Below are 27,555 nucleotides of genomic sequence, written 5' to 3'. Positions count from 1 at the left end.
GTACTGGCTCAGAAAATTGTTATCCGTAACCCTAAAATATAACAATTGCTTAATAAGAATGCGTTGATTACATCCCGTTTCATTTATCTTTTTCACTGATCCCCCAGGAGATTCAACAATCAACTCACGCATCAACTTTCACGAGGTACGAGGTGACGAGACTGACATTCCGATTGAGTAATTATTATCTAGGCGAGTGTCTAATAGTGCGGGTTGATGGAATAGATCAGGGAGGCTATCATCGAGTCTCCACATATGTATATATGTGGTAACATATGTGTAGGATAGGAAAGAGTTATTGTACTGAAGAGTCGACTCCAAAATCAAAAATATAAAAAATTTTCTCCCCCAAAAATGTTTTCTCAAATATTGAAAAAAATCGATTTATTATTGTGTAAAGAATTTTATCGTTTAAAATGTTTACGCGACGATTATTGTTTAAATTTTTGCGGTGAATAGTTTCAAAAAGTAGCTCCAAAATGATAAATTTTTGGTTGAAATTGTCCGTTTGGAAATTGAGGCAGAAATTTGTGAAATTTGAGTAACTTTTTGCGTTTAAATTTAACGTCAGGAGATATATATTTTTTTAAATCAATGGCTCGAAAGTTTTTTGAATGAAAATTATTTGGGGTAGAAGCCGCATCATAGAATACCGTAACTAAAATTTGATCGATTGATCGATTTATTATCGAGAAATAATTACAGAAAATTACGTACCCGTTCCGTAATCTGTCAGTCAAAACCCTAATCAGTAAAAATGACAGAACAGTTCTGGACTTTTCCTGAAGGTTCACTGAAAAAATCAGTAACTGTTCCATAATTTTTACCGAATATTATTTTGATTGACAAATTACGGAAGACGCCGGTAATTTTTAAACAATTTTTCTCTCCCTGCACATTTAAAACCCCATAACGTCCGTTTCCCCTTCGCTACACCCAAAGGGGACACATTACCAAAGGAGTAAAGGTTGCAGCTTAGTATGGCACGTTTACCTGTTAAGCCTCGAGTAGGGGAAAATCGGACCCCAGGAGAACGTCGTTGGACACACGCATATTAGTGAGCGATGACTTAAGCCGTCGCCGAGACGCAGAACTGTTTTACGTTTCAGTTGAGTCCCGATACTCGCTTGGCCAACACGTCAAAAAAAGTGATTCCCCTCACTCTCAATTAATGAAGTTTCCCCACCGAACGAATCGACCAATCAAATTGAAAAAATCTGTAATCGAATTATAACAGAAAAAGTGATTTTTCGACCGGCGACCTGATCCCTTGTGCACCGGCTGCTGGAGAAAGTTCAGTCGACTCTTGACTGACAAATAAAAGTGTGAGATGTCTTGAATTGTTATTGAATGAGTAGTAGTATCTGATTTAACATCTGTGATTTTTTTCGGTCAATTGTCTTGTGAAAGCGACAAAGGGTCACTCAATCAGTGTCAACTTTTTTTAGAAAATAGACAAATTCAGCGGCGAAACTGCAGTACGAGATAAATTGATCTTTAATTATCTCCGAATCTAAGAGAGATAGCGGATTTTTTCTAACCACATTTGTTGTAGTACTCAATTCGCTCTACAAAAAATGTTTCTACAAAAAAATGCCTATCTCCTCTAGACTCCGAGATATTCATCAAAAACGGGCCGATGATCAAAAGTGGATTTATCTGGATTCGGCTCCTCGCGACTTAATTCCTCTTATTCACTCCTCCATCTAATTATCGAGATGGGATGAATGAGGAACTGTTCATTGCGTCGTAGAAAGTCTTTTTGCACGTTAGCATCTCATTAGATCGAGTCACTCCCACGATTTTACGGAGGCTGCAGTGGCGAGTCGAGTCGAATTAGAAAAAGGTTGAGACTGCCTCCGGGAGGTTTTGGGCGCGAAAAAAATCGAATGTCTTGACATAAAATTTTGCCAAATTGCTAAAATGAAATTTCAGCGGTTTCCCTACCCCCTTTTTTACTGAAAAAAAAAACCGCCACAAACCGTCGTCTACTTTGCTGGATTCGCGGTTATTTTGAGTGGGCGTCTTCCCGCGAAAACGCAACGCGGAAGTCCCTTGGTGGCCTCCCAAATGATGATACACGTGAGAGCCCCCGAAGACCGCCCAAAACATGAGTTTTTTTTTCTCATAATTTTTTTTCAATCGACAATAAATATCGTAATGAGCCGTAAGCGATTGCTCAATCTGATGAAACAATTGTTAACAAGAATTATATTAAATATGATATACACGCACTAATTGAAATATTTATAATAATCGAATGATGTTTCAATTGTTGTCAATATGTATAATAAATTATTTGGATAAAAATGGCATCTCAAAACTGAAAAGATTTTTTTCAATTTACAAAAACTCAGAATATGAAATACCTGAAAAATATATAATATAATATTATATATTATATGCATATATTATATATGATTATATATCATATGTTTACCTATTCATTATTAATATTATCTATAAAGATTAATAAAAAAATGACAAATAATCAAATTGAGTAATTAATTCAATTGTTTATATTTAAATGTAACTCTCAGTCTGAGTTAAGCGAAATAAATCGGTAATGAAAATCGTTTAAGTTTTTTTTAATATTAATAGAGGAGTCGACTACACACTTTTCATTTTCCTGGATTTTATCGGTCGATCGAGACGAATGATCGGGGGAAAAACGCGAGCCTGTTTTTCCAGCGAGTGTTTACAATCGCGTAATCGATAGACCGTAGTTCGTTGGATTATCAAGAGAGAAAAAAAATAATCAACGACTCATGAATTTATTATATAGGTTTTCATTGTGCACACGACATAAACTTTGCGGTACTTTTGTTTCACATACATACATTTTAGTCCTTTCGAGCCATCGATCGAGGTTAAAAATAGAGATGGAGGTGAACATACAACTACAAACCGGAAGATAATTTCAGGATTTCCAAGGATCTATCGTAATTTAGGGTAGTTCACACTTTGAAGTCCAGAATTGTTAATTATTAAATTTGCAGTAAAAAAAATTTTGCCAAATATTTTTTTGTTTAGAGAATTAATTATTTATTCAATCCTTTGCTTTTGAAATCGAGTAATTCCCTCACAATTCTGATTCCATGTGAATTACGTAAATTATATTGTTTTAGAAGATGTTCATGGTATTTATAACTTTGCGTTAACTCTCGCCATAATTAAAACCATTAAAAAATTCATAAAAATTTTGCCATGAAGAAAATTAATTAATTGATTATTGATGGAGTTCATTGAACATCAGGTACAAAAAATATTCATAACCATTTTGATTTTAAATAACAAAATCATGATGAAACCCCCGAAAACTCCCGAAATGTCAAATAGAAGTTTTTTAATTAATTAAAAATTCTTTCACCGGGAAAAAATCCCAAAGCACTTCGTTATCCCCAAATAACAAAAACACGACCCGACGGATTAAAAAAGAATGAATTATTTATTGTTCCATCGGGAGATTAAAAATGACAGGATTAAAAAAAATATTTACTCGCACACGCGAACAGGCGGAACTATCTAATTACAAACTGTCTTTGATGGGTGGGGGATTTAAATTATCACGTTAATTTCCCTCTTCGCGCGTTAGCACATGCATTTTAATACTCTTGTTATGGTGATTATTCAAGCGAATGCATTTATTTTATTTGGAAAAATTATTTCATCTCGGTGGGACGAGCTCCATCGTAATACGGAGAGTAAAAACCTGTCGACCTCGACTTAGTAACTTTCGTATTCGAAAAGCCATGGGAGAGGTGGTGTCCCTTATTTACACATTCTCCATTCCATACTCCATCTCCTTTATCTCAACTCGTGTTGTGTATTATTGTGAGGATGATTTTTTTTTTCTTGTTGGTCTATCGTGAGAGACTCGTTTTTACTACGTTCGAGACTTCGATAGCGTCATTCCGGGGGCTCGACACTGCAATATTCAATGTATAGGAGCTGTACCCATGGGAAAGTTTAATTATTATGGGATGAAATTCATGGTTGTTAACGGAGGAATTTTTTTAGGGCAAAGGTCGAGAATTTATCAGAAAGAAAATAGGTGAATACGTTAAGGTTGTTGTCGCCCGACAGTCAATGTAAAAAGTTTAATGCGCACAATTTATCGACAGTAGTCTTACTTGGAATATAACTATATATTTTACGTTGTAACTATTTTTTATTATGTAAATTTATCCGCATTCTATAATTGTTCCTTAAAAATCAAACGGTCAATCGGTTTAATTTTTTTTTTTGTTGTATAGGAATGTGTTTATGAGAAAGTTTAATTATTATGGGATAAAATTCCTCTTTTGTTAAAGAAGGAATTTTTTAAGGCAAAGGTCCATGACATTGCATTTACCCCATGAAAACTTTCCCAAAATTCAAAAATTTCTATCTCAAGTTTAAACCGAAAGACCTCAAACAGAAAGTGATCACTTTGCAGCTACTCTTTAAACCTCTTCCCCATAAAAATTTAAACAAACCCATCGAGTCAATATTTCGCATCATTGAGAATATTTTTGTCGAGTTGAAACGACCGAATGAATATTCACCGATGAATATTCATTAATAGTTACCGAACACTTCAATTGAAAGTAGAAAGTCGAGGCAAACAAGTCACCTCAACTGTCCATTTGTTAACTATTAACTCAAGAATATTTGGTAATAAGAATTTTGGAAATGGCCTTCGCCTTCACCCAAAACTATTCCATCCAAATCCATCTATTCCAACCCATCAACGATCCGCATCCTCTCCATCAGTCACCGAAGGTCCCAAAATTAATAAAAATTTATCAGTCTCCGATCTTCGTCGATCATTAATTATTCAATTTCTAATTTTCGTATTTTGACATTTACTTTAAGACTCCATTTTTTTTTTCATGACATCATTGTTATGAAAAAACAGCTGTCATATACTTCCCATCTGGGAAACTAAACTCATGGTGAACATAATGTATGGTCTACCGATTTCATAATACCCAGGGGCAAAGGAGGAGGGGGATGAGGGGGAAATACGTTGCTTGTTACGAAAAAAAAAGGCTGAGTGAAAATAAAAGTACAAGAGCAGGTGGCACTGTGCCCCAAATATTAACTGGTTATGTACGTGACTACTCGCGATTGCTATCGAATCCCATGTCCGGTACAATGCAATTGTGTGGGAAGAGTAATTACGATTCGGTGCACATCGCCGGCTATGATGCTACCGATTGCTACATTACCTCCTCCGTTGAGCATTGTTATACTTCAAGGACTGTGCAATGAGCGATAGAGTTCATTTCTGCGTGATTGTACCTAAATCGTACGGAATGCGATTCAAAATTTTTTTTTTTAGAAAAAAACTGTTTTTACCCGATTTTTCAATTTTCTAAAATTTTCAAAAAATTGTCTGGAGAGTTATAACACGTGGGGACGATCGATACGCAGTTGATTTATTGCAAACTAGATTCTTGAAATGTTTGATGAGTATTAAAGTGCAATATGAACAAATGAATATACGTTAATCGAGTTAATTAATTGTTTTCTTGAAGGGGAACGCAGACCTGTGTTGGAAAGTCTTTATCTACATATTTTTCTTTCTGATAAAATTGTTTCAAAATTGGGGCAATTGACACAATTGTTCCATTGAATAAAAAAAATTGAGAAATAGTTTACGTCTTTGCAATAAATTTTTTTTGATTCCTCGATTTATTGGAATTTTATCGAAGGAAAATGAAAAATGTTCTCATGAAAATTCCCACTGAACAGGGAATTGGGTCAAACTTGACGTGATCTGTATGACATAATTACTCGCGATACAAATTTGATGTATAATCACGTGAAAATTATACTGTCAGCATTAGCCATGAAAACCGGAGTAATCATGAACTAATCACACGATAATATTTCCGTAATAAGTAGAGTCTCAGTCGCTTGGTCAAGGTCATTTCAGCTGAGATGAATGATGACTAAATATGAGTTCATCTCGGATCATGTTACATTACAATTGAAGTTCTCTGCTTTAAACAAAATTTTTTTTTCTAAATATCAATTTACTTCAGAGAAGTATTCATTTTTTCAAAATTGTATTTCTTCGGTCTTATTACTTCCGATGGGGATCAACTTAATTTTAAATTATGATAATCATATTACTCTACCGGATGAGTATTTTGTACGTGACCTTGAACGAACTCCATTAATAATTATTCAATCTTTCCAAATTTCTGGTTTCCTTCACCGAAGAATTTCGATGCATTATTTAATGCTCCTAATTATTACAGGAGTTCACTCAACGTTATAATTAACACGATCATGTTCTAGAACAATATGGTGACTCAATTGAAACCTAATCAGAATTATCTGACTCGCATTACTCGGTTTAAAAAAATGAAAAATTGAAAAAAAAAATACTTTTTTGAAGTAAATGGATATTTACTTTAATTTGGCAAACTTTACTGTATTGGCAAAAATGATATCATGCAAATAAGTCCCTCGGAAAAAGCGTTTCGATCACCAGGACATTCCTAAATTTATTCTAAGAGAAATGTGTGAAAAATTACTGAGAAATTTGTCTAGAATTTCTTCGTGAATTTCACCTGAAATATTCTTCAATCTGACTGTCACTTTCTTCGATTGTTCAGCGAGTGAATAATGTGATTCAAATGGAAAGTCCATTTCCCACAGATTTATTCTTGATTTGCCGGATCTAAATAAAGCACACTCTCATAAATCGATCATAAAATACGGTTTTGCCACGATGAAGTGAAAGGAAGCGTAAATGGAGAGTCATACGTGTAGCATCATCAGGAAATGTATTTCCAAATTGAGCTCTTGGTAATAATATATAATATAAAATATATAATATATAATAGAACCAAATTTCCACTGAAAAATCGATGTTTCCCAATATGTTCTTCTTAAAGACACATTTCCATGAAAAAAATCATGATCCGCTGAAATTGTTAACTTTTCTCTCAATTAAATATTATTGTCCTCCTTGAGCTCCTTATTAATGCACTTCAAACAGTCCGCCAACCCACCCTCAATCTGCATATCTGGGTTAACTGTCGTTGTTTATGATTCAAGAGGACAATTACATCCAATTGTCAAGGACCAAACCGGTTCACTCCTTTATCCCCTTAAAGTTAGTCTTTTAGTAAATTCAGAAATTACCAAAAATTACCAAAAATTTTAAGACAAATCGATCACATTTGAAATCGCATTCCCTCGATTTAATTATCCGTTTAATTTCTCTTCTCCAAATAAACATCTGACAAAAGTAATTTTTTTTATCGTGTGCTTGGTGTCTAACCACTGGTCTGATTGTCTTACCCCACGGTCACTCGTCATATCCTTCATTTATCCTATATTTGAATACTGAAATTATTCATCTGTGTCAAATCAACGTTATGATCCAAGAAATTCCATAACTAGGTCATCATAACTGATGACATCATTTCTGTACGTAATTGAGACTTCAGTGACTCCGTGACGGTCAAAACTTGAAGATAAACTGTTTTTCAAAACTGAAAGTTGGTGATTTCACGCTAAGACATGAACTGAACTCAATTTACAAATTTCAAATGCGTAATTTATGGGTAAATTGCCCAAGATTTTGGAGGGATTATTAACTCTAATGAATTTTCAACTATCAGAGTAGGTCTTCACGAAATTGAAGAGACACATCAGTGGGATTTAAACGTCGTTACTGAGGCTTGAAATCCTGTCGGTTGTTTATTATAAATATACGAAAATGTAGGGAAGTAATTTGGGAAAATCGTCAATAAATAAAATTTTAATTTCATATATTTTTCGCGGGTGTCAAAGACTATTTACTGTCTTTTTCTGTCAAGCGAGGATTTTTTTTATTACTCCGTTCTTTTAGTAAAAATAATAAATTTAAAGTCTGGAGATGTGTAATATTCATGAAATTACAAATCAATTTCTTCATGTGATTTTTAATTTTGATAGAGTTAAAAAATTCAAATTTTCATTAAAAACTTAAAACTGAATGACACTGAAAAAAAAATTTAATGAACGTTTTTTTAATTAAAAATGAAATAACCTCAACTTAAATTGCTCGTGATTGTACGGGGCAAAATCGATCGGTCCAGCGACTTTACAAGTTTATCCTCATGGTCTTTCATGCATCATAGACTCTGCCCAGTGCATCCCAAGTCCCATTGAGGACTTTTTAATTTCTCTGATGTGTTCCCGCTGATATTAACGAAATGAAGCTCCACTTCTGATTAATTAAGTTCATTACAAGCCTTGTCGTAAATGAGAAAAAAATAACTGGACGCCCCATTGAAAAAGTCCAAGGTTACAAACGTCAATGAATCATCAGTCTCGCGTGAGTGAACATGGGACATTTCTGGGTGTATTATTGCATTCTTAATGGATTCGTCATTACGCGATGTACGATAAATCGCTGTTTCCTAAGAATGCACAGTGTTTGCAAACATGAATTTAAATTCTCAGTATGACGCGGTATTGAGTCAGTATGGAAGACTGTATAGACGATAAATTCGAGAGTCATTATTATGATGAAAATTATAATTAAGTAATTACGATGAAAAATGTGTTTTTATCCTGCGGGGATTTTTTTCAATTACTTTCCGGAATGAAAAAAATATTTTTCCTCGTTTTATTTTTGTGACAACGTTGAGAGAACGTTCCTGTTAGTGATTTATTATTTTTTTGATATTTTGTTATTGTTTCAGTTCCTAAAAATTGATTTCTCTTTCTTTTATACCCTAATTTCTCAAGATTTTTTATTTAATTGATTTTTCAACACAAAACAAATTTTATAATGTTTTTATATAGTTTGGTGAAAGTACAATGTGAGAAGTGGCTATTAGCGTGCCTCTTTATCCTTGAAATATATTTCCCATCCATTGTCGTTAGGGAGAATCGAATTATGAGTGAGAGTTGAGTTTGTGTCGAATATATTTCCGTGAAACTAAATTTCCTTGACTTTGATTTGAAAAAGGGACATTACTATTGATAATGAAATCATGCAATAAACTCGTTATATTCACATATAAAAATAAGTCGTTAGGTGTTCGTGGAAGAAAGTTTAACAATTTATACATTTTTCAGGCTTTTTCCTCGTAGGATAAGAGTTGAGTGTCCTCACAAAAATATGAGAAAAATCTGAAGGACTTAAATAAAATGAATTGATTTTTCAATCACCATTCAAGCGGAGATGTCACGATTATTTTATTTATAAGGCCAGCGTGTTTCTACGATATTTGTCAATAGGCAAGAAAAATTCACTCGATGAAGACGGCCCTGAAGTAAAAAATTTCCAAATGAGTCGAGTCTATCTAAAAAATTGTCAAGTTATTCGTGTTTTTATCAGGCGATGTGAACATTTACCTGCGTTAATCCTAAACTTAAAAGAGAACTTTCCATTTGATAATGACAAAATTCATTTTTTTCATATTTTTCTCCTCAATTTACGACGTGACAAAACATAAAACGTTTCCGCGTTTTATTATTATTTAATGACTCGACCAGTTTTAAGTTAATGCGACTATTTCCCTGCGTTAATCCAAATCTTTTGTTAAAAATGATCCACTAATTACCGACAAAAGCAAAAATCTTCTCTTGTTCATGCCGTCCCCGTTGCTAGATTAGCCAGGAAAATTTTTTAAAAATTGAAAATTTAAGTAAAACGATGTCAACATCCTTAAACATTAAAAAAAATTCAATTGTGTCAAATTACTCCTCCTCCTCTCCTCCTGCTCCTCTTTCCACTATTTCTAAACTATTTAGTCGTTTAAAAATTGAGAAAAACACCTTGAGACCTTGAGAAAAAAAAATGGAACATCCAGAAAGCAAATTCCTCCTCAAACCCCCCAACATAAAAAAATCGTCGAAAATTAGATTCAGGAAGTGAAAAATTTCGAGCACTTTAAACTCACAGGGTTAATCCGAATTATGTAAGAAATCCCTCCAAAGATATGAAGCTCAATTCGTCGTGAATTACAAGCTGTGATTTGCGTCATGATCCGCGCTTGCTCCGCATTTAGACGATGTGCTGTCACTCCAATGATCCCACAAATTGCGAGGAACAACTTTTATGAGATCAAATGGGGCATCACCCGAGCTATTTCCAAGTTTAAATTTATTGAAATTAAAATGCAATAAGCAACTGAATAGTCTTAATTGTCTTAGAAATATTTCAATGCTGACTAACAGTGACATCACTTCATGTTTGGTAATGACTGATGGTGCCCGGGGTCTGATGGTGCTCATGGCTCCTAAATCATCAAACGGTGATACTGATAACCCTAAATGAGTGGGGAATACTAGCAAAATTCATTAACCATTGTTGGTCATTATATTGTCCAAATGTCAGTTATGTCAATTCGGTGATTGAAGAAGGTTGGAGCAACAACTGGGCGATAAATAAATTCCAAACTTCCGGATATTTAAAATGGTGAAGATTAGAATAAATTGAGTGTGTCGACCGGGTCAAGTCGATTGTGACGAATACCTCGGTGTTCAAAGGGAGATAGCAAACATTTTATTTTTGTTATGACATTAACTTTTTTATGGGTCTTAAAGTATTTTGGGTATTCAAAGATTATCGAGAACTACACGGAATTGGGAGAAAATTGAATCTCATTTGGAATCATAATTGTGTCAATTGTATTATCGTTTTATTTTAAAACTTTTTTTAAAAAGTTTTAACATAACAAAGTGTTTTATGGGGAAATAAATATTTGTGCAGATTAAAGCTTCAATTTCGGATCATCAGACGTACAAAAATCAAGGAATTTTTGACACTTTATAGAAGATAACCCACCGTTTGTAAAACAAGTTTGATTATTTATTTATAAGAAAAAGAGGTTTTAAAAGATATCAAGACTTTCCGAAATTTAATTTACATAATACTATGTATACATTCTTTATAATCTAGTCATGGAATTAGTTGGAAAATTTAGCAACTGACAATATTATCCTTTAACCGGTTTCATAAACAATATCTTGACAATAAATTTTCAATCTCGTCTAGATTTCGAGATATTCTTCAAAAACGGAGGAACCAGTTTAATCGATTCAAGAGGAAACTGGTCTCTGATGTTTTGAATTAAAGTTTCCAATATTTCCATTAATCAAAGGACATTAAGTATATAGTCTAACTCGACTAATTGCATTGCGCATTTAACAATTAAAATATAACTCACACATTTATTATTTAAAAAATTATAATTTTATTATTCTGTTTGTTCCAGGCAAGAGGATATTACGCTATGGGCTACGGGACGGAAATGAGCGGCTGCGGCCGGTTCATGAAGTACTCGCTATTCTTCGCGAATTTCGTCATTTTCGTAAGTTCCTTGAGATTCAATTACCATTAATCTTCTTTTTAATCTAATCGAGCGACGCGTAATTTTTTTCAAGGCCCTGATAATTTTCATACTAACTTTACATGTTCAGTATCACTGCCAAGGTGTCAGCAAAAGCGTCAGAAGATTTATTTATAGTGCATCAAGATTATTTCCAGAGTTATGGTTAGACAGTCTCAAGATTTTCGGTATAAATAACCGTTAAGTTGACGGGTGATGTGATAATTGAGTGAGGGAATCGGAAATACCGTATCCTAGTAAATGATTTTCCAAGACGAGGAAAAGGTGCAACTGCTGAAAAAAATATCAAAATTTTTGTAGAAGATGCGACAAGAAAAAGGATTTTTTCACCTGATTGTCTCTGGACGACTCAGACCATCAATTCAATTTTTCATTTTCATTAACCATAATTTGTGTCGCGGTTGTATTTTATTTATATTTATTTTTCAAAAATATTCAGGGCAAAACCCTAAACAAAATCTTTTCATGTCGTATTTTTTACAAAAATTCATTTGTCTTTTGTACAGCAAATTTCCTAGATTTTTCTAAAATAAAAAAAAAAGTTTTTATACTTCATGGGTTTTGTTGTTTGAAATTGAATTTATCATTCAATTGAATCAAGTGGATTTTCTATTAAAGCAGTCGTTTGTGAGGTAATTTTATGTTCACCTTTTGATGAACTGAAATGTGGATTAAATTTTTTTTTATTTTTGCAGGTCGGCGGATGCGTGGTTGCTGGCCTAGCTGTATGGGCAATGATTGACAAGATCCCTTACATCAGCGATATAGTTGGAAATAATTTATTAACCGGTGCTGTCTACGTTCTTCTCGCCGGTGGTATAATAGTCGCAATAGTCGCCTTCTTCGGTTGCATCGGCGCATCGAGGGAAGTGAAATGCATGCTCCTCACGGTAAGCCCTAATCAATAAAAAAAATCCTTGGCAGATGGTAAAATTGTTGGAAAAACATCTGCCATTTTCTGGGTCTAAATCATTGATCAATAATTTTATAAAATTAAAATACACTCGAGTGAAATTCAGAAGCAAAGTGGTAAAACGAGATAATGCATTTGTTTTTTATAAATATCTTGAAAACGAGGGAAGATAGCGAAATTTTGTGTAGAACCTTTTTTGTAGATCGGATTGACTACAATAACAAATGTAATTACAAAAATTACGCTATCTCTGATAGATCGGGAGATATTACCCGAAACATTGGGTCAGAGGCGAGTCAATTCATCTCGTTTCACCGCTTCACTACTAAAATTGTTTATATGGTATAATTTATGAAATATGTACTTGTCGTGTTATTTACAGAGAGGAAAGGAAGTGGAGAGAAAAAGCTTGAGGAAATTTTCTCGAGTGCACTGTGCTCCCTCGGCGGGTTCATTTTGCAAACGAAAATAATATTGAGATTAATTACTTATGACAGTGTCATAAGAGAAAACCGTATGATAAATAAATTGTGATAGCTTGGCCCAATTGTTTTATTTCTAGAAACTATCCTATGTGTCTTGGATGTTTTAATTGATAAACAACTAGATTTTTTTCGGTAGTAACTCAATACTCAACTAAACATTGAATTTAATTTTGTTTTACAGAGTGTTTCCTAGTTTTAGTGTTAAATGTTGGTAAACTAATAACGATTTTTATGCCCGGTTTTCATAATTTTTAAGTAATAATAACGATTTTTGTAACTTGATAGAATGAAATTGTGCTATTAATTTTTTTTTATCTCGCCACAGTATTTCATCATAGTACTAATACTATTCGTGACGATATTCATTGGAGGAGTCCTCGCCTATGTGTTTCGAGGAAAATTAAACGGAAGAGTCGAAATGGAAATGCAAAATTCAATGGGGCTGTATGATAGTAAACCCTACATGCACGAGGCTTGGGACACAACTCAAAGATCCGTAAGTCATTTGTTAACATTTTCATTCTAATAATTCAAATAATTCTAAAGACTATATTAGAGTAGCTCTGCCCTGAGGCCGATATTTTACCAACCGGATGTGCTGCTTTTGAATTTTTTTAGATGTCTAATTTCCCAATTATTATTTTGTGGAATTTTACTTATGTAATTAATATATTTTCAAGAGTTCAAGAAATCTAATAATTATGCCTCAATCAAAATAATTCCTCAATTAAATACTTATTCCTTATTATAATTAATTCTTCAACGTATTTTCCATTCTGTTTTTCTGTTGGAAAAAAATTGAAAAATGTCTAACTGTCTATTAGAGTTTTAATTATAAAAATTATCGAGGTTCACGGTAGCCAACCTTCATAATAAAATATTAAAAAATTTGTGCTCACCTGGAGCTCAAACGAAAGCTTTTAACAGAATGCGTTCGCCATTAACTAAGACCTAATCTCTCTTCAGATACTTTGATAAGAAGCATTTCGAACATTGGACATTTGATAAATTATAATGAAGTCGAAAGAGGATTTTAATTTGAAATTCATTGAATATTTTATCTTCCAGCTTCGCTGCTGTGGTACCAGGAGCTTCAGGGATTGGAGCCGTGTCGGTCTTCCACTCCCACGCTCCTGCTGTCGGGAAGTGAGACCCGGAGAGGTACATTATGAATTAATGAATAAATCCCTTAATCCAGAGCTTTTAGTTTTGATAAAAAATCAGGCTTTAATCGGCCCATCTTTGCATGCCATCTCCGGATTTTAAATCAATGATAGTATTGAACGTCGATAATGTCACACTCTGACAAAGAGCAGTCGATTCACTAGTATTCACGATTATGATGAGATGTTAAAAGATTTTCGATATAATTTTTCAGTTAAATTAATCAAAAAATATTTTTTTTTAGTATTTCTACTGCAACGCAACCCCAGAAACTCCGAATCAATCGAATACGTATTTCAACGGATGTCTAACCACCGTCGAGAAGAATCTGGAGATGCATACGAAGATCATCGGAGCTGCAGGAATCGCCGTTGCCATTTTGATGGTAAAATCGAATACTTTAATAGACTAGATGATTTTTAATGTAATTAATCTCGTGACAACCCTCGAGCCACGTTTCACGTAAAAACCAGTGAATGAAAATTTAGTCATTTTAATGATTAATTAATTGAATTTAATTGCACTTTTTCTAGTGAATAGTCTGGAGGTTCTAGACCGCCTTTGACCGCATAGAAACTTTTAGAAATTCCTGGAATTTTCTAAATATTTTAAAAGTTGATCATTAATTTTCAATTTTTTTGCAGTTATTCGGAATGATATTCTCCTGCGCACTTTTCCGGAAAATCGAATGACGGAGAGAGTTTCACGTTCTTTGAGGAGTCTTCGAGAATCTCCTTAAAATGTTAATCCATAAAAATGTCACGCGAGAAAAAAATACGAAATCGTTTTGCACTATTTAACGTCATTAAAACCCCATTATATTCATCCATGCACGGAGAAGAATTAAAAAAAAAATTGATGGTAGCACAGAAAAAAAGCGCTAAGCGATAACTAAAAAAAATTCAATCCTGGATTTGGAAATTTTATTGACTTAAATGTGATTTTTTGCCGAATTTCTGTGAAAATTTACCTCAAAACCCTCAGAGTTTGACCACAAATCTCGAGAAATTTGGCATTGACAGCAGTAAATTTATTTCAGAATCGAGAAATTGCGATTATTTCCAGTACTCGTACTACAATTTTTATAAAAAATTTCTCTCCGTGTAATGTACACCTGAGAATTTGTCTAGTTTATGCCATCAAATGATTTTATATATTCAATATTACGATAGGTCTTCAAGATCTTAAAAAAAGATATTGTTTTATGGATTAGAAAAATACTCAATTTTTCGATTGTAATCCCTAGGTTTTTTTCTTTGTAACAGTGTGCATTGAAATAAACGTTATTAATTTTTTTAATTATCCCAGTGTGAGTAATTATCTTTAGATTAAGTTTCCTGCACGAAAATAAATTTTTCATTAATTTAGAGCTCCAGAGAGCGAAACCGGGGACGAAGATGAGTTTTATCGGAAAAATTCGACTCCCAAATCTAATTTTCTCAACAAAACGTGATCTAAAGTCTAATTTAGTCCCACATTTCCCCCTCTGGAAGTTCAATTTCTATCGAAAATTACTTTTCGTGTGCGTGTGGATGGTAATTTTCATCGGGTTTTCCAACAACCGAAATGAGAGCCCTCGTTGCAAGAAAAACCTTTTTACCCAAGAAAAAAGGTTTTTCAGAGCTCTATGGGAAGCCCTACGGGTGATTGGCCAGTGCCTGTATTTTCCCTCAAGGGAATTTACCTCAGTGTCCAACTGCGGTAACCGTGTGTGTGCCAGTGCTGCGCCTGTCTGGGGCTGTGGTCCAAAGTCGATATTGCAGTCCGGGTGATGCTTGAGAAACAAAAGATATAAAATATTACGCGCACCCCGAACGCCTATTTCCATTCCTTCTCCAATATCGGAATAATTACCCCCTTCGTAATGTCGCTAATAGTTAATTTCAGAAATTATAAATCTTGATGATATTTCATCTCAAAAATAGAAAGTATCGCGACGCAATGGATTCACCACCCGGTGCACCCCATCAGGACAGATAACATAGCAGTGTCACACACACACTGATAGAAAAAAAATTTTCATCAGATGGAAAGTGAGGATTTTTTAATGGATCAAACAAATTCGTAGACATCTGTAGATGAAGTTCAAAACAATTCCTGGAAAACTCATCGATAGAGTTTTTTTAAATAAAAAAAAAACGTGAATTGCCATAAGATTATCATTTTGGCCTATTCAGGTTTTCAAAAAATTGAATAAGTCATTTTTTGCATAAGAATGTCCTTATACCAACTTTCATCAAACTCCGATCGCTGCTTTCACATGTGATAGAACTATCTTAACGATGATGTACACCCTTTTAGTAGAAAATCATGTTTTGTGAAATTTTACTGGTAAATTACCCCTCGGATTGATGCGAAAAAACGAATTTTGAGGCTTTTGCCATTATCCAATGGCTTCTCATACTCCTCATTAAATAATCACAAAACGCAACATCCTTAAGAAATGTGTTTGGTTTCAATCTGTGGTCACAGGGCTTAACCATGAAATTAACGAAGCTTAATTTAATCAAAAAGCTGTCAACTCAGAGTCAAATATTAATTTTATCCTCCCCTATCCACCTGTCGAATGAAGACTCAAATTCTTTCTGTCAATTACCAATAAATATAGAGATTGCCATCACTCACCGACATCGCATGAAAACCCTGCTTCGTTTTTACCTTTCGACTAAAACTTAACTGCCTTGCAATCGATGATATTGAATCCTCCAGCGATTCCACGACGACGAAGTCTCCAAATGTGCAGTACCACATTTTTAAATTTTTCCCTTTTCAAAATTGACACTGGAAACAACACTTCACAACACTAAACACTTCACATTCCAGACATCAGTCAGCTTTTAGGCCCCTGTGCCATACGGTTATCACTGTAAAAATCCAAAAAGGTCTATTTTAGCAAAAAAATGGCCTGGAAATCGGACAGGAATTTACCAAAAAAATTCTAGATCGTCAATAACAGTTCCAGTTCCGTTTTACGACAACTCACCTTGTGAAACAAGGCGATTTATTCAATTTTAATAAATAAAATTAGTACTAAATCAGAATACTCACTATTGGAAGACTAACTCTGTGCAATGACTCCAAAGGGCTTCGTCACAGTCTCTGATACTGCGCTGGATACTCAGCAGACAATCAACAGGTCGGAAGACACCACGTCAGTGTGATTAACCCTCAAAATCAATTCTCACGTCGAAAATGGCCTCATCTGCGACAACTAATAAACTCCGTTGAATCCTCTGTTCACACTCTTGAGTCACAATGCCCATGAACCCCTCCTCACAAAATTTTTCGTCTCCATTAGTCAATTTGTCTCAATAAAAAACCCCCACAAATCGCAATAATCACTTCTAAAAATCGGTCTCCAATAATTTTCCAGAAATATCATAAAATCCTCTGAACTCTGCACTATCCACCAAATAACAATTAATTTCCTGAACAACAGCCTCAGCTCGGCGTCAACACTTTCCGATCGCGATTTTCACACCCAAAAATCCCTCATTACCCTCAAAATCACCACTGAACACTCCAAATCACTGCAGTTTCTCACTTCCCGCGAATTATCTTCCTAACGTCCCCTGGGCCGGTGTTTTCCCCTTCCTTGGGACCCGGTTACCAGCCAGGCCAGGACGCCATCCTCTCAACGGTCCGACAGTACTATAGCGAGCGTCCAAAATGGCGTCCACCTGGGACTTCCGCACAGGCGCGTAGTGACGTGCGCTGTGCCCCTGCGGGGGGGCACGCAAGCTCCGCCATGTTGTATTTCCCTCAGCGTTCGCGCCATTTCGTGAGTAGTCGCGGAACGTACATCGGGGGGACAAGCTCCCCGTAATGTACTGAGAAATAACGTTGCCCCAGGGCTTCTGTGCATAATAAAACGCAGACAAACGAGAAGTGATGGACATCGGGCCCAAGGAGACACAAAATCGAGGTAACGAAGTCGGTTGGAGGATTCGTCGACGGCTTTTACATGCCCCCATTGTTTATTCGGGTTTTCACATCGATGATGTAACAGTGGCGGGAGCCCCTGAGTCGACCTGCGACCTTCAACGATCCAAAATAAATCAAACAACTCAATGCACTCATCAGGTGATGATGTGCTACTGGGATAAACGGTTTCGGTGAGTCGAGAAATTAAAACGAATATTTTTGGAATTTTTTTTTTGTGATAATGGACAGAGACAATTCACACTGGTCATTGAGAGGTGGTAGAGGTTTTCGGACAGTAGACTATTGAGTGTGAAGTGTCTGGTGAAGTGTTGAGTGTTTTTTTTATTTATTAAAATTGTCGAAATGTGGCGATTTTGTTTATTGTTGATGGCAGAGAAAATACGATTCAACTCCCAAAATCGATTTTCAAGTAAAAAATTTTAAGTGTTCAACGTCAAGTGTCGGAAAGGTCAAGGACACAGTGCGTGGATATTTTTTAGTGTGTTAGTGTTGTGTTGTGTTATCGAAGGAGTTCAGGCGAGTTCGGAGGCGTGAGGACATTGGAGACGGCCGGCAGACTGTTGGAGAGGTCATAGAGGAGCTGTTGTTTTTATTCAACCTCGGTGAGTCATTCCAACAAGTGTTTATTTCTTTTTGATATATCAACACGTTCATTCAGGATTATTTGACGTAATGTATGTAAAATGACACTGTATCCGGACCCATAGAGTATAAAGGGACCCGGGTATAAAACTTTCATATTCCATCATAATTATCAATGAATAATTCAGTAGAAAATCTACATTTCTCTTATTCTGCGGAAATTCCCTTGCACTCGAATGCTTCAGTACTCACCATAATGAGACGAAACCACGAAAATTATATAGCCCACCCGAACCTGTCCCACTTAATGGGAATGACGGTATCAAACCAAAGTCCATTTGCTGATCGACTACCCCATCCCCTGCACTTGACCACAATTCCCTGAGATGTTGCATCCACAGTCCGAGAAGTTGAATTCTCATCGAACACTCCAAAGTATTGATTTCCCAACAGTTTAAATTCCAAGGTACCTCCCTATCGTATATTCAGTGTCTCACCTCTCTCACTCTCACCCATTTTCGTGATCAAACCATGAATTTGTATGAATATCAAACGCCAATAACATTCCTGTGGTTTAAGCATCGATGAACTACGAATATTGGAATAGCTTGGACAAATATTGAGCCATAATTTCCTAATGCTTTACCCGATAGCATCGATTAACCTGGTTATAACGATTTCTCCTTCTCTTCCTGGCTAATTAAATGATTACTATCGGATTAAAAAGTCCACTTAACCGAAACTCCTCAGATTGGGCTCTTGTGTCAAATTATAGTTCAATGTATTTGCTTTATCTTTTCGATCGTTATTGGAAGCTTCTACGAGGACAGTGGCCCAGTTAATAACACTATTTACTTACCAGGTGTTATCAAAACGTCATATGCATTTTTTCTCTTGAAACATATGATTTACCATAACATATTTTATGCATAATACATAGATATCATTTTATCTTAATATTAAATATGAAACTATTTAAAAATTGATTTTATTAAATTTAGTTTTGATAGTATTCATATCTAATATTATTACGTAATTACTAAATAAATTATAAATCGATTAAATTACGTACTGTAGAAATATATTATATATTAGGGCTTCAAATGATATGGAACTGGATTTTTTAAAAGGGAATGAATAGGGGGATTTGCAAATTGATGAGATATGACGTCCAATACTTTTTTCACTGGCCAAAAAAAATTGCTGAAAGATGCAAAACCCGAGAGTTCATGTGCAGTCGAGTGCGCTGCTCACTTTGCAGTAGGAAAACAGGGGAAAAAAAATATCTCGGTTGAGCAGGTTGAAAGAAACGTCTCTCCAGTCAGAAAGTAGAACATTCTGTAATGGTGAAGCACATAGGGAAGTTCCGGCCTCTGAGAGATAGGAATACGAGAAATGGAGTCGTCTACTCACATATATAATAACTACAATGATGAAGAAAATGTGGTTAAATACTCTAGCATCTAGAGAAACATAATGTGCAGGGGATATAAATAGAAAGAAAATTAATGGAAAATAGTGAATGAATAGATATGGATAAAATTGAAAGGAATTGTACAATTTTCTTTTTGTGACATACATATCTACTTGTTATTTATTTCTGTTGAAGTTCAGATTCCATGATTACAACAATTAATCGTATATTTCACGGTATGTTTTTATTAGTAATTAATGATGTTGAAGCAGTGGACGCATTCGACTTTTTAAAAATGAAAAATGTAACGAAAATAGAAGTAAATGGTATGTTGTATTTGTGGAATATATCGTGGAATCTAAGGGAGATAGGAAAATTGTTATCATAACCTTTTTTGTGGAGCAATTTGTGTTCTATAATAAATGTTAGTAGCAAAATTTTGATATCTCTCTTAGATTTGGAGATATTGATAAAAAAACCCAGATTTTTCTTGATTTATCAATTCGCTACTAAACGGTGAACAATATGAGTTATGAAAATAATTATAGTTTATGTCAATTGACTCCTTAATTGCATTACTACAGAGTTATCTTAAAAATTCATATTCCAATCGAAAATCGCATCTCTATTACCTTAAGAAAGAACTTCATCTCCTCGAATTCTGATCATAAATCATGAGCATTCTCGACAATTCCATCTCGAAGCCGATTTTAAAGCCACAACAGTCAGAAATGATATACGACCACCGGCGAAATTTCATAAAATTTCCATTAGCGCAGAGGACAAAAAAAAATACATTATTTCAAGGTAAAATGAGAGAGAGAACATGAAACTCAATAACGGAAGGATCACTCACCCAGCGAATCAGGAATAGGGTGTGGATGGTGTGATGAGTCAACCTTGAGTGAGGGTCTGCTTCACCCTCGACGTCGTAAATTCAAATGCTGCAGTCGTATCAGGAACTTTAAGCTAGTTCTATCGTACATCGAAGGAACAATGATATTTTGATTAAAATTGGTCTAGAGATGGATTTTTATGGAAAAATAACTCAGTTCAAATTTTGGAAATTGGGATAGATCAGAACTAGTTATTAATTTTCGGATTTTTAGACGATTAACATTGAGTCTTGTGGCAAATCATGTTTTATTTAGTTTTACAAATTGTAACAAGGTTTATGGAATTTTTAAATGTATAAATTAATTCATTACAAGAGTTGAAAAATCATAACTCATTACAGTGTTTTATGGAAAAATCAATATTTCTGTTGTAGTCAACGATTAAACTCTGAAGTTTGATCATTAGACGCAGAAGAAATTAAAAATTTTCTGACACTTTTTTGTAACATTCTGACATTTGTTTATAAGCAGGAAATCCTTAAAAATATCAATGCATTCCTAAATTTACTTTATGTAATACTAAACATGCAATTACGTGGAAAATTCCCCAAATGAAAATACTCAAAATCAGTCTATCCAGTTGATAAAGTACCGACCTGAGGTCATCACCACTTTAACCGAACTACCGCACTAGTCAAAGTCAGGAGTCCTCACAAGACTTCAGACGTACCGATAGTACTACCTTAAAGCCAGAAAAATTACTCGTTCCCATAATATCCGTGATAATACGATGAGTAAAAAAAAATATCGAGGAAGAGCTGAAGACTCGAAGTAACAAAAATCAACAAACAATGGCCACTCGTGGGAGAGTCGAGTGCCTTCAAAGCTCAACTCTAGAGCAGTTTACCTGAAGCACACACGACTTTTCAATAATTCATTCTTTACTTGTGAAGCATTGTATCGATGTACCGTTTGCAAAATGAACGATCAGCGCGGGCTATTATTGCAGTTCCGGTCGGTGGAGTCTGAAGAGTGAAGAGTGAATGGTTGAGGGTGGGAGAGGAGGGGGTAGAAAGGCACAGGTGAAGTATCAACAGAGTAGCAGGGGAAAGGGTGAGACACTGCTAGATCTAGTGTACAGAAGCCTCTGGGTCTTTCTAGTGTAGCTGGCCAGAGGGATATTCCGGGTTTCATGGGACTTGCAGCTATTTCAGATTTTTTGAAATTTTTATTTTTTTTGGTTCCGAATGGTGGCCCTGGGGTCAAACTATTTTTCCATTCTCCTATTTTTATGGTTATGAGGAGCTCGCTGAGGGCCTTTTATTTAGGGTCATTCACACTCACTCACGAATTAGTTCACAATTAGAGGGGAAATTAAATGTGGATATTGTTTGCTGAAGAAATTTGTCGGCAGTGGTCCATTTTGAGGAACATCGTCAGGAATTTTCTTCAAATTTAGGGATTATCGAGCCCTATCACAAGCTTTTTAATTCTTGCAAGAACGTTTTTCCCTGAATTCTTCATAATTTCCCAGATTTTTCATTTAACTTCTAGAAAATCGTCGAATTCATTCAAAATTTTTTAAATATTCCTCGAGTTCTCTAGAGGTTCCTGGAAACGCTGGGATCTCTCTCCAAAATTCTACACATTCCGTTAATTTTTCCGAACAAATGTTTTTTCCAATTGTTACAAACTTTTAGAAATTTCTAGAAACCACCCCCGGTACAAAAAAATCAGAAAAAAAGCGAGAGCGAATCCTCTGACGCTAGAAAACTCCGATATCAATTTCCAAAAGGGGCAGGTTCCTATATTGTCTCATTACCCATCCCCTCCCCCCTCTCCTTTCCGCGTGTTGTCAAGTTAACGATATTCTGTTAACGATATTTATACAAAAATAACACTATCACCTCGACTTCCACTCTCCCCACGAACGTCCCCCTCATCGAAATCCACCCCATCCCCCCCAAAAAAATGCTCAGTTGAACAACGGCTTAAAGCACAACCGCGAATTCATTGACAATCTACATAAACTGAACTAAATTTTCAAGTCTCAACTGACAAAAAAAATAAACCAAATTTATTTTGTAAATATTCGAAAAATTAATTGATATACAAATCTGAATCAAATTAGACTATGAAGAAAATAATAGGGAAGAGCTACTGTACCATTGGTAACAGTATAAACAATCCATTCTGCGGTACCATCATTTTAAACAAATTTAAAAAAAAAATGAATTAGAAGACGATTTATCCATTTGTTCCCCTCCCCAATACAAAAGGGAGAATGCACGTTGAACAGAGGGGCAAAATGACGTTATCCTCCCCACCAACGTAGCAACTCGGTGTTCACTGCATATCCCCCCCCCCAGCCCCCCTCATCCGCCATCCCCACCCATCACCGAAAGAGTGAAGAGACGGGCCAGTAGCAAGAGTACACCACGAACCGGCATCACTGCTAGTGTGTACGAGTGCGCATTGTCCCGAGTCCCCGGTATTTCAGTCTTCCCAACGCTCTCAGTCTGCCTGGTTCGCAGGTGTATCCACTTAAAACGTGAATATTCGCAACTGAAAAAAATAATAAACAAAGGGAGGGAGTTGCGAAAAACTAGTGAATAAAATTGAACGATTAAAAAAATTAATTTATCGGTCAAATTCGATGGAGTGAGTCTCCTATTAATTGTGCTGTTGAGTGATATTAATGAGTTTTAAATTTATGGTGTGAGTCAAGTGAGGGTTGATACACGTTTGGTACGTGTGGATCAAGTGGACAAGGACGTATGGAATCACCCCATGGATAATACTATGTCTACCGCGGCTTTTATCCACCGGTGAGTTGCTTGATCAATAGTTGAATAATTTTTTAAATTTTTATGTCAATGAGTTCACCGGACGACCTGTGTCCGGGGGATGGGCTGGAATATCATGCGGTTATTTTGTTATGTTTAAGGGATGAGAGTTTTTTTGGACGAACGAAAGCATTTTTCAAACAATAAAATGGTAAATTAAATTGCGAATTTGAGACGTGGAATGTAAATGTGCAAATCCACTGGGAATTGGTTGTTAATTAGTGATCGATGAGACAATCTAGTGAATGCCGGAGCCACTTACGGCCTTTGTTTATGCAAAATTAAGCATATAACTTAATTGAATAAATTATTTTTCTTATTTTTATATTTTAACGAGTCCACTCACCCCTTTTTCTTCGGGGAAATGGAGATAATTGATAAAATGAATGGGAAAGTAAATAAATGAAAAATATTATTAGTGAAATAAATAGGCAGGTACTCTGGGACTTATTTATTAATCAATAACCGTGAAAAATCTAATGAATGCGAGAGCCACTCGTGGCCATTGTTTATGCAAAACTAGGGTTTTTATTAAATTGTGGATATTCCATATATTGACGTTACTTGAAAAAAATAATTTTAAAAAGGGGGATGGGGGGATGGGGTGGAATTAATACGGATATTTTTGAATAAAAATTGACAAGCGGAGGGGTTTTCCAATGAATGTGGTGACCGTTATGGCTCCAATAATTAATTAACTCGACAACGAATTTGTGCAGCTGACAGAGGGTTGAGAGACTATGGCAATTCGAGATCGATAACGGATAAACTGGAGACAGTGGAGGCAATGGGGCGTTTCGATGGGGTTCTCTAGACCATGGGAGTACCCACCCCCACCCCTTGCAATGGCGTAGGGAAATCATATTTCTTGGGTTTTTTTTTAGTCGAAATCAGGTGCTAGCGATGCTGAGGAAATCTGGTATTCGATATCGGATATTTGATTTTGAGGCCTCCCAGCGGGATCTATTGAGCTTCCGGGTGTCGGCGACTAACTGTACAACCCACAAATTATAATTAGATAATAGAGAAACGGTTGGAACTAATCGCTGGAATTTATGGTGTTTTTTAGGCGAAATTTCGAATTCAATCGACGACAGAAATTAACTGTTCATTTTTGGTGATTATTTCGGTCCTAAATGAATAATAAACGGAGATATTTTTTTCTCTGGTATTTTTTTATTAATAAAATAAAATAAATGAACGTCGGTTTCTCTTAGGAACGATTTATTGGGGACTATATTTTGTGTTTAAAGTTGACTAAGTATTTTGATTATTTTTTTAGCTCAATTTGATCAGGAGTTTTCGGGAATTTTCTAATGGTTTTTATTAGACAATGTTAATAAAGGCTTAAAGCTTTTCTAAACTTTTTAGATTTCAATTGACAGATCGATGATAGACTGTCAGAGAACATTGAGTGAACGTAACAAAATATAAACAATAGTTTCGGAGGAAAATTGAATAAAATACAAAATTGTAATTTTTTCCGGTAACAGAAATTGGCTCATTTCTGGGTGAAGTTTTTGGAAGATATCTCTGAACCTAAGAGAGATAGCGAAATTATTATCATAACATTTTTTGTAGTACTCAATTTGCTCTACAAAAAAGGTTATGATAAAAATTTCGCTATCTTCTCAAGCATCCGAGATATTCATCAAAATCTGGTCAATAGTCAAAAATGACTTATCTCGTTTTATCACTTTGCTACTGATTTGATAATTAAAAATAATTGATTCTCTACTAAATAAAAAAAAAACTCAGAGATCCCCTTAACAAGAAAACTACTGATGAAAAACGATTTGCATCGTCAACTCTCTATCGATGATTAACTCACTATTATCGATGGCTAATTTGAGAGTTAAATATTAATGATAAAAAATAATAAATAAAGAGATTAACGATGCGACAGTGATATTAGTGAAACCGATGCCGCGCCCATCTCTATGTTCAACGTATCCTTCCGTTACCTTTGCCAATATACACATATCGTTAAGCTCCAATACCTCAGCCATAAATTCCGAAGTAATTGTATGTACCCCGAAACCCAATGCTCATTGCACGGTACAGGTCGACTAATCTCGAATAAGTGTAACGTCCCACAAATGCGTGCATGCGAATCGACTAGTCTGCAGATGATATTGCCGGGATTATACATTTTTTAAAGTCTTAATTATCAATAATAGTCGGTAATATCGAACTTTCGAACGTGATCTCAACAAAAATAAATTGTCAGTGAACGTGATCACTGCCATTTTACTTGAGGAAAATCAAAATAAATTGGAGTTTTTTTTTAATTTATGATAAGCAATTGATGATGATATGGAAAACAAAAATTTGGTTCCTTTAATTGAGGAAATTTCTTTGCTGATTGGCCCGAAGGAAATTTTTTTTAGTTTTTGCTATTTAATGGTCTCCGTTATTTTTTTTTAATCTTTCATTGTCGATGAGTTTATTTATGCAGAGAACGTTGATGAGAGTTTCGACAATTTATCCGATGATATCGTCAGGCCAATTTTGATTTCATTAATTACTTGGGACTCAAGGGAAATTCAATAACTGGTTATTAAAATTCGCTGCATAATTTCCTCTATAATTCATATCATGGCGAGTAATTGGAACGTTCAAAGCTCCAGTTAAATTGGCCTCTAATTTGTTTTCATTGAATATCTCTATATCCAGGGGAGATACCAAAATTTTTATCATAACCTTTTTTGTGGGGCGAATCGAGTTCTCAAAAAACTGTCATATCAAAAATTTCGCTATCTCTCTTCGATTCGAAGATATCGCTCCAAAACGTGACTGAAAAATGAGTCAACTGATTTCGTTTCACTAAGATACCCCTAAAATTCCACATCCCCAGTTTTTGTTGAATATCTCTACATCTAAGGGAGGTACCAAAATTTTTATCATAACCTTTTTTGTACAGCAAACTCAGCTCTCAAAAAACTGTCCTGACAAAAATCCTCCTATCTCCCTCAGATTCCCAGATATCTATCAAAACATCGACTACGCATTTCTCAAAAAAATTTCAATCCAGCTAAAAAAAAAAATATCTTCTCTCATTATTCGCATAACAATGGGACCACCAGTGCATCAATACATTATTCTCCCAGTTACGCGTGCCCGGTCAAACATAATAATTACATATAATCCATGTTCATACCCCATAGTCGTTGGAGAGTACAGAAAAAAAAAAGCTAAAAAATTGTACAGTAGACTCACGTCATTTCTCCTCACGGAATTCCTCCTCCAGTGTCGAAGGATCAAGGGTCTGACATGCCTAACGTCAGTCTTCCTGCGTCTTCACGCCATCTGGTTTGCCCACTGGTCAAGGAGTCCCTGGGAGAAATGAGTGAAAGACCAAGAGTGTTGGACAGGGGAAGGAGGGGGAGGGGAGGGGGGACAGGTGGAATAATCCAAATGGCGAATACCAAGAGAAGTGTACACTAGTGTACACGAGCTGCTGGCGGCGACGTATTTTATTATTTTATTTTTACTCTTTATCTTAACCGAGGTTGAATACCCATACATGGAAGGTCGAGGGAGAATTTAATGAAAAGCTCAGACAGAAAACGTCGGGAATTCTCTTTTTATCATTGAGTTGATAAAAAAAAAAATGAAATAAATAATGAATCCTAGGGTTGTGCATGAAATTTTCATGCTAATTAATTGCCGATGTATAATTTTACTGATAAAAGTTATAGGGAATGATTAAAAATAATAGGGTGATGGTGGGGGAAGGGGGTGGAAGGGGTGGATGGGATTTAGTGATTGTTGAATTCTTTCTAAACATCTTCAATCTTTATTTTTCTCAATTCCTTTTTGTTGTTGCCTTCTTACGGTGTTAGTTGAGAGTCGAGAGCAACTCTCCAGGCGGTGTCGAATCAAACCGGTCCGCTTTCCTTGAACCTGGTGCGCCGCAGCCATTGACCGCCGTCGAGAGAGACTTCTTTTCATTCCGTGTGTGGATATTTTCGCGTGGATATGGAATAGAATAGGATGGCAAATGATTGGGTTATGGA

The 27,555-nt window shown here is 35.3% G+C and overlaps 2 protein-coding genes across 5 annotated transcripts in view; both read left to right on the top strand.

Annotated features, from left to right (window-relative positions):
- The first annotated feature begins 1,052 nt into the window (after positions 1 to 1,052).
- On the top strand, positions 1,053 to 15,215 carry LOC135170207 (tetraspanin-18B). The gene is made up of 7 exons (XM_064135803.1): positions 1,053 to 1,325; positions 11,217 to 11,312; positions 12,047 to 12,241; positions 13,075 to 13,245; positions 13,818 to 13,910; positions 14,158 to 14,298; positions 14,558 to 15,215. Exons 2-7 carry the CDS (start codon positions 11,235 to 11,237, stop codon positions 14,603 to 14,605), a joined length of 726 nt encoding a protein of 241 aa, XP_063991873.1. The 5' UTR covers positions 1,053 to 1,325; positions 11,217 to 11,234; the 3' UTR covers positions 14,606 to 15,215.
- A 2,608-nt stretch (positions 15,216 to 17,823) lies between these two features.
- LOC135170204 (proteoglycan 4) overlaps positions 17,824 to 27,555 on the top strand; it is a 43,997-nt gene continuing 34,265 nt past the window's right edge. Inside the window, exon 1 of one of the 4 annotated variants that reach the window (XM_064135801.1) lies at positions 17,824 to 18,460. Coding sequence is in view for 2 of the 4 variants with exons in the window: in XM_064135800.1 (XP_063991870.1) it covers positions 23,481 to 23,518 (38 nt within the window). In the remaining 2 variants the exon portion in view is untranslated. Of the gene's footprint in view, positions 18,461 to 23,110; positions 23,519 to 27,555 lie in introns of those variants that run through there. The other 3 variants (XR_010300337.1, XM_064135800.1, XM_064135799.1) reach the window with 3 other exon arrangements.

This window comes from Diachasmimorpha longicaudata, chromosome 16 (assembly GCF_034640455.1).
Source record: "Diachasmimorpha longicaudata isolate KC_UGA_2023 chromosome 16, iyDiaLong2, whole genome shotgun sequence".
Lineage (NCBI taxonomy): Eukaryota > Metazoa > Arthropoda > Insecta > Hymenoptera > Braconidae > Diachasmimorpha > Diachasmimorpha longicaudata.
Note: the sequence above shows the minus strand (reverse complement) of the source record. Positions and strands in the feature narration are given on the sequence as shown.

Bases quoted from the DNA above. Each gene is read 5' to 3' on its own strand.
- LOC135170207 (XM_064135803.1), top strand. From the start codon at position 11,235: ATGGGCTACGGGACGGAAATGAGCGGCTGCGGCCGGTTCATGAAGTAC. The intron at 13,246-13,817 runs GTAAGTCATTTG...TTTATCTTCCAG, and splicing joins GGGACACAACTCAAAGATCC to CTTCGCTGCTGTGGTACCAG. The intron at 13,911-14,157 runs GTACATTATGAA...ATTTTTTTTTAG, and splicing joins GGGAAGTGAGACCCGGAGAG to TATTTCTACTGCAACGCAAC.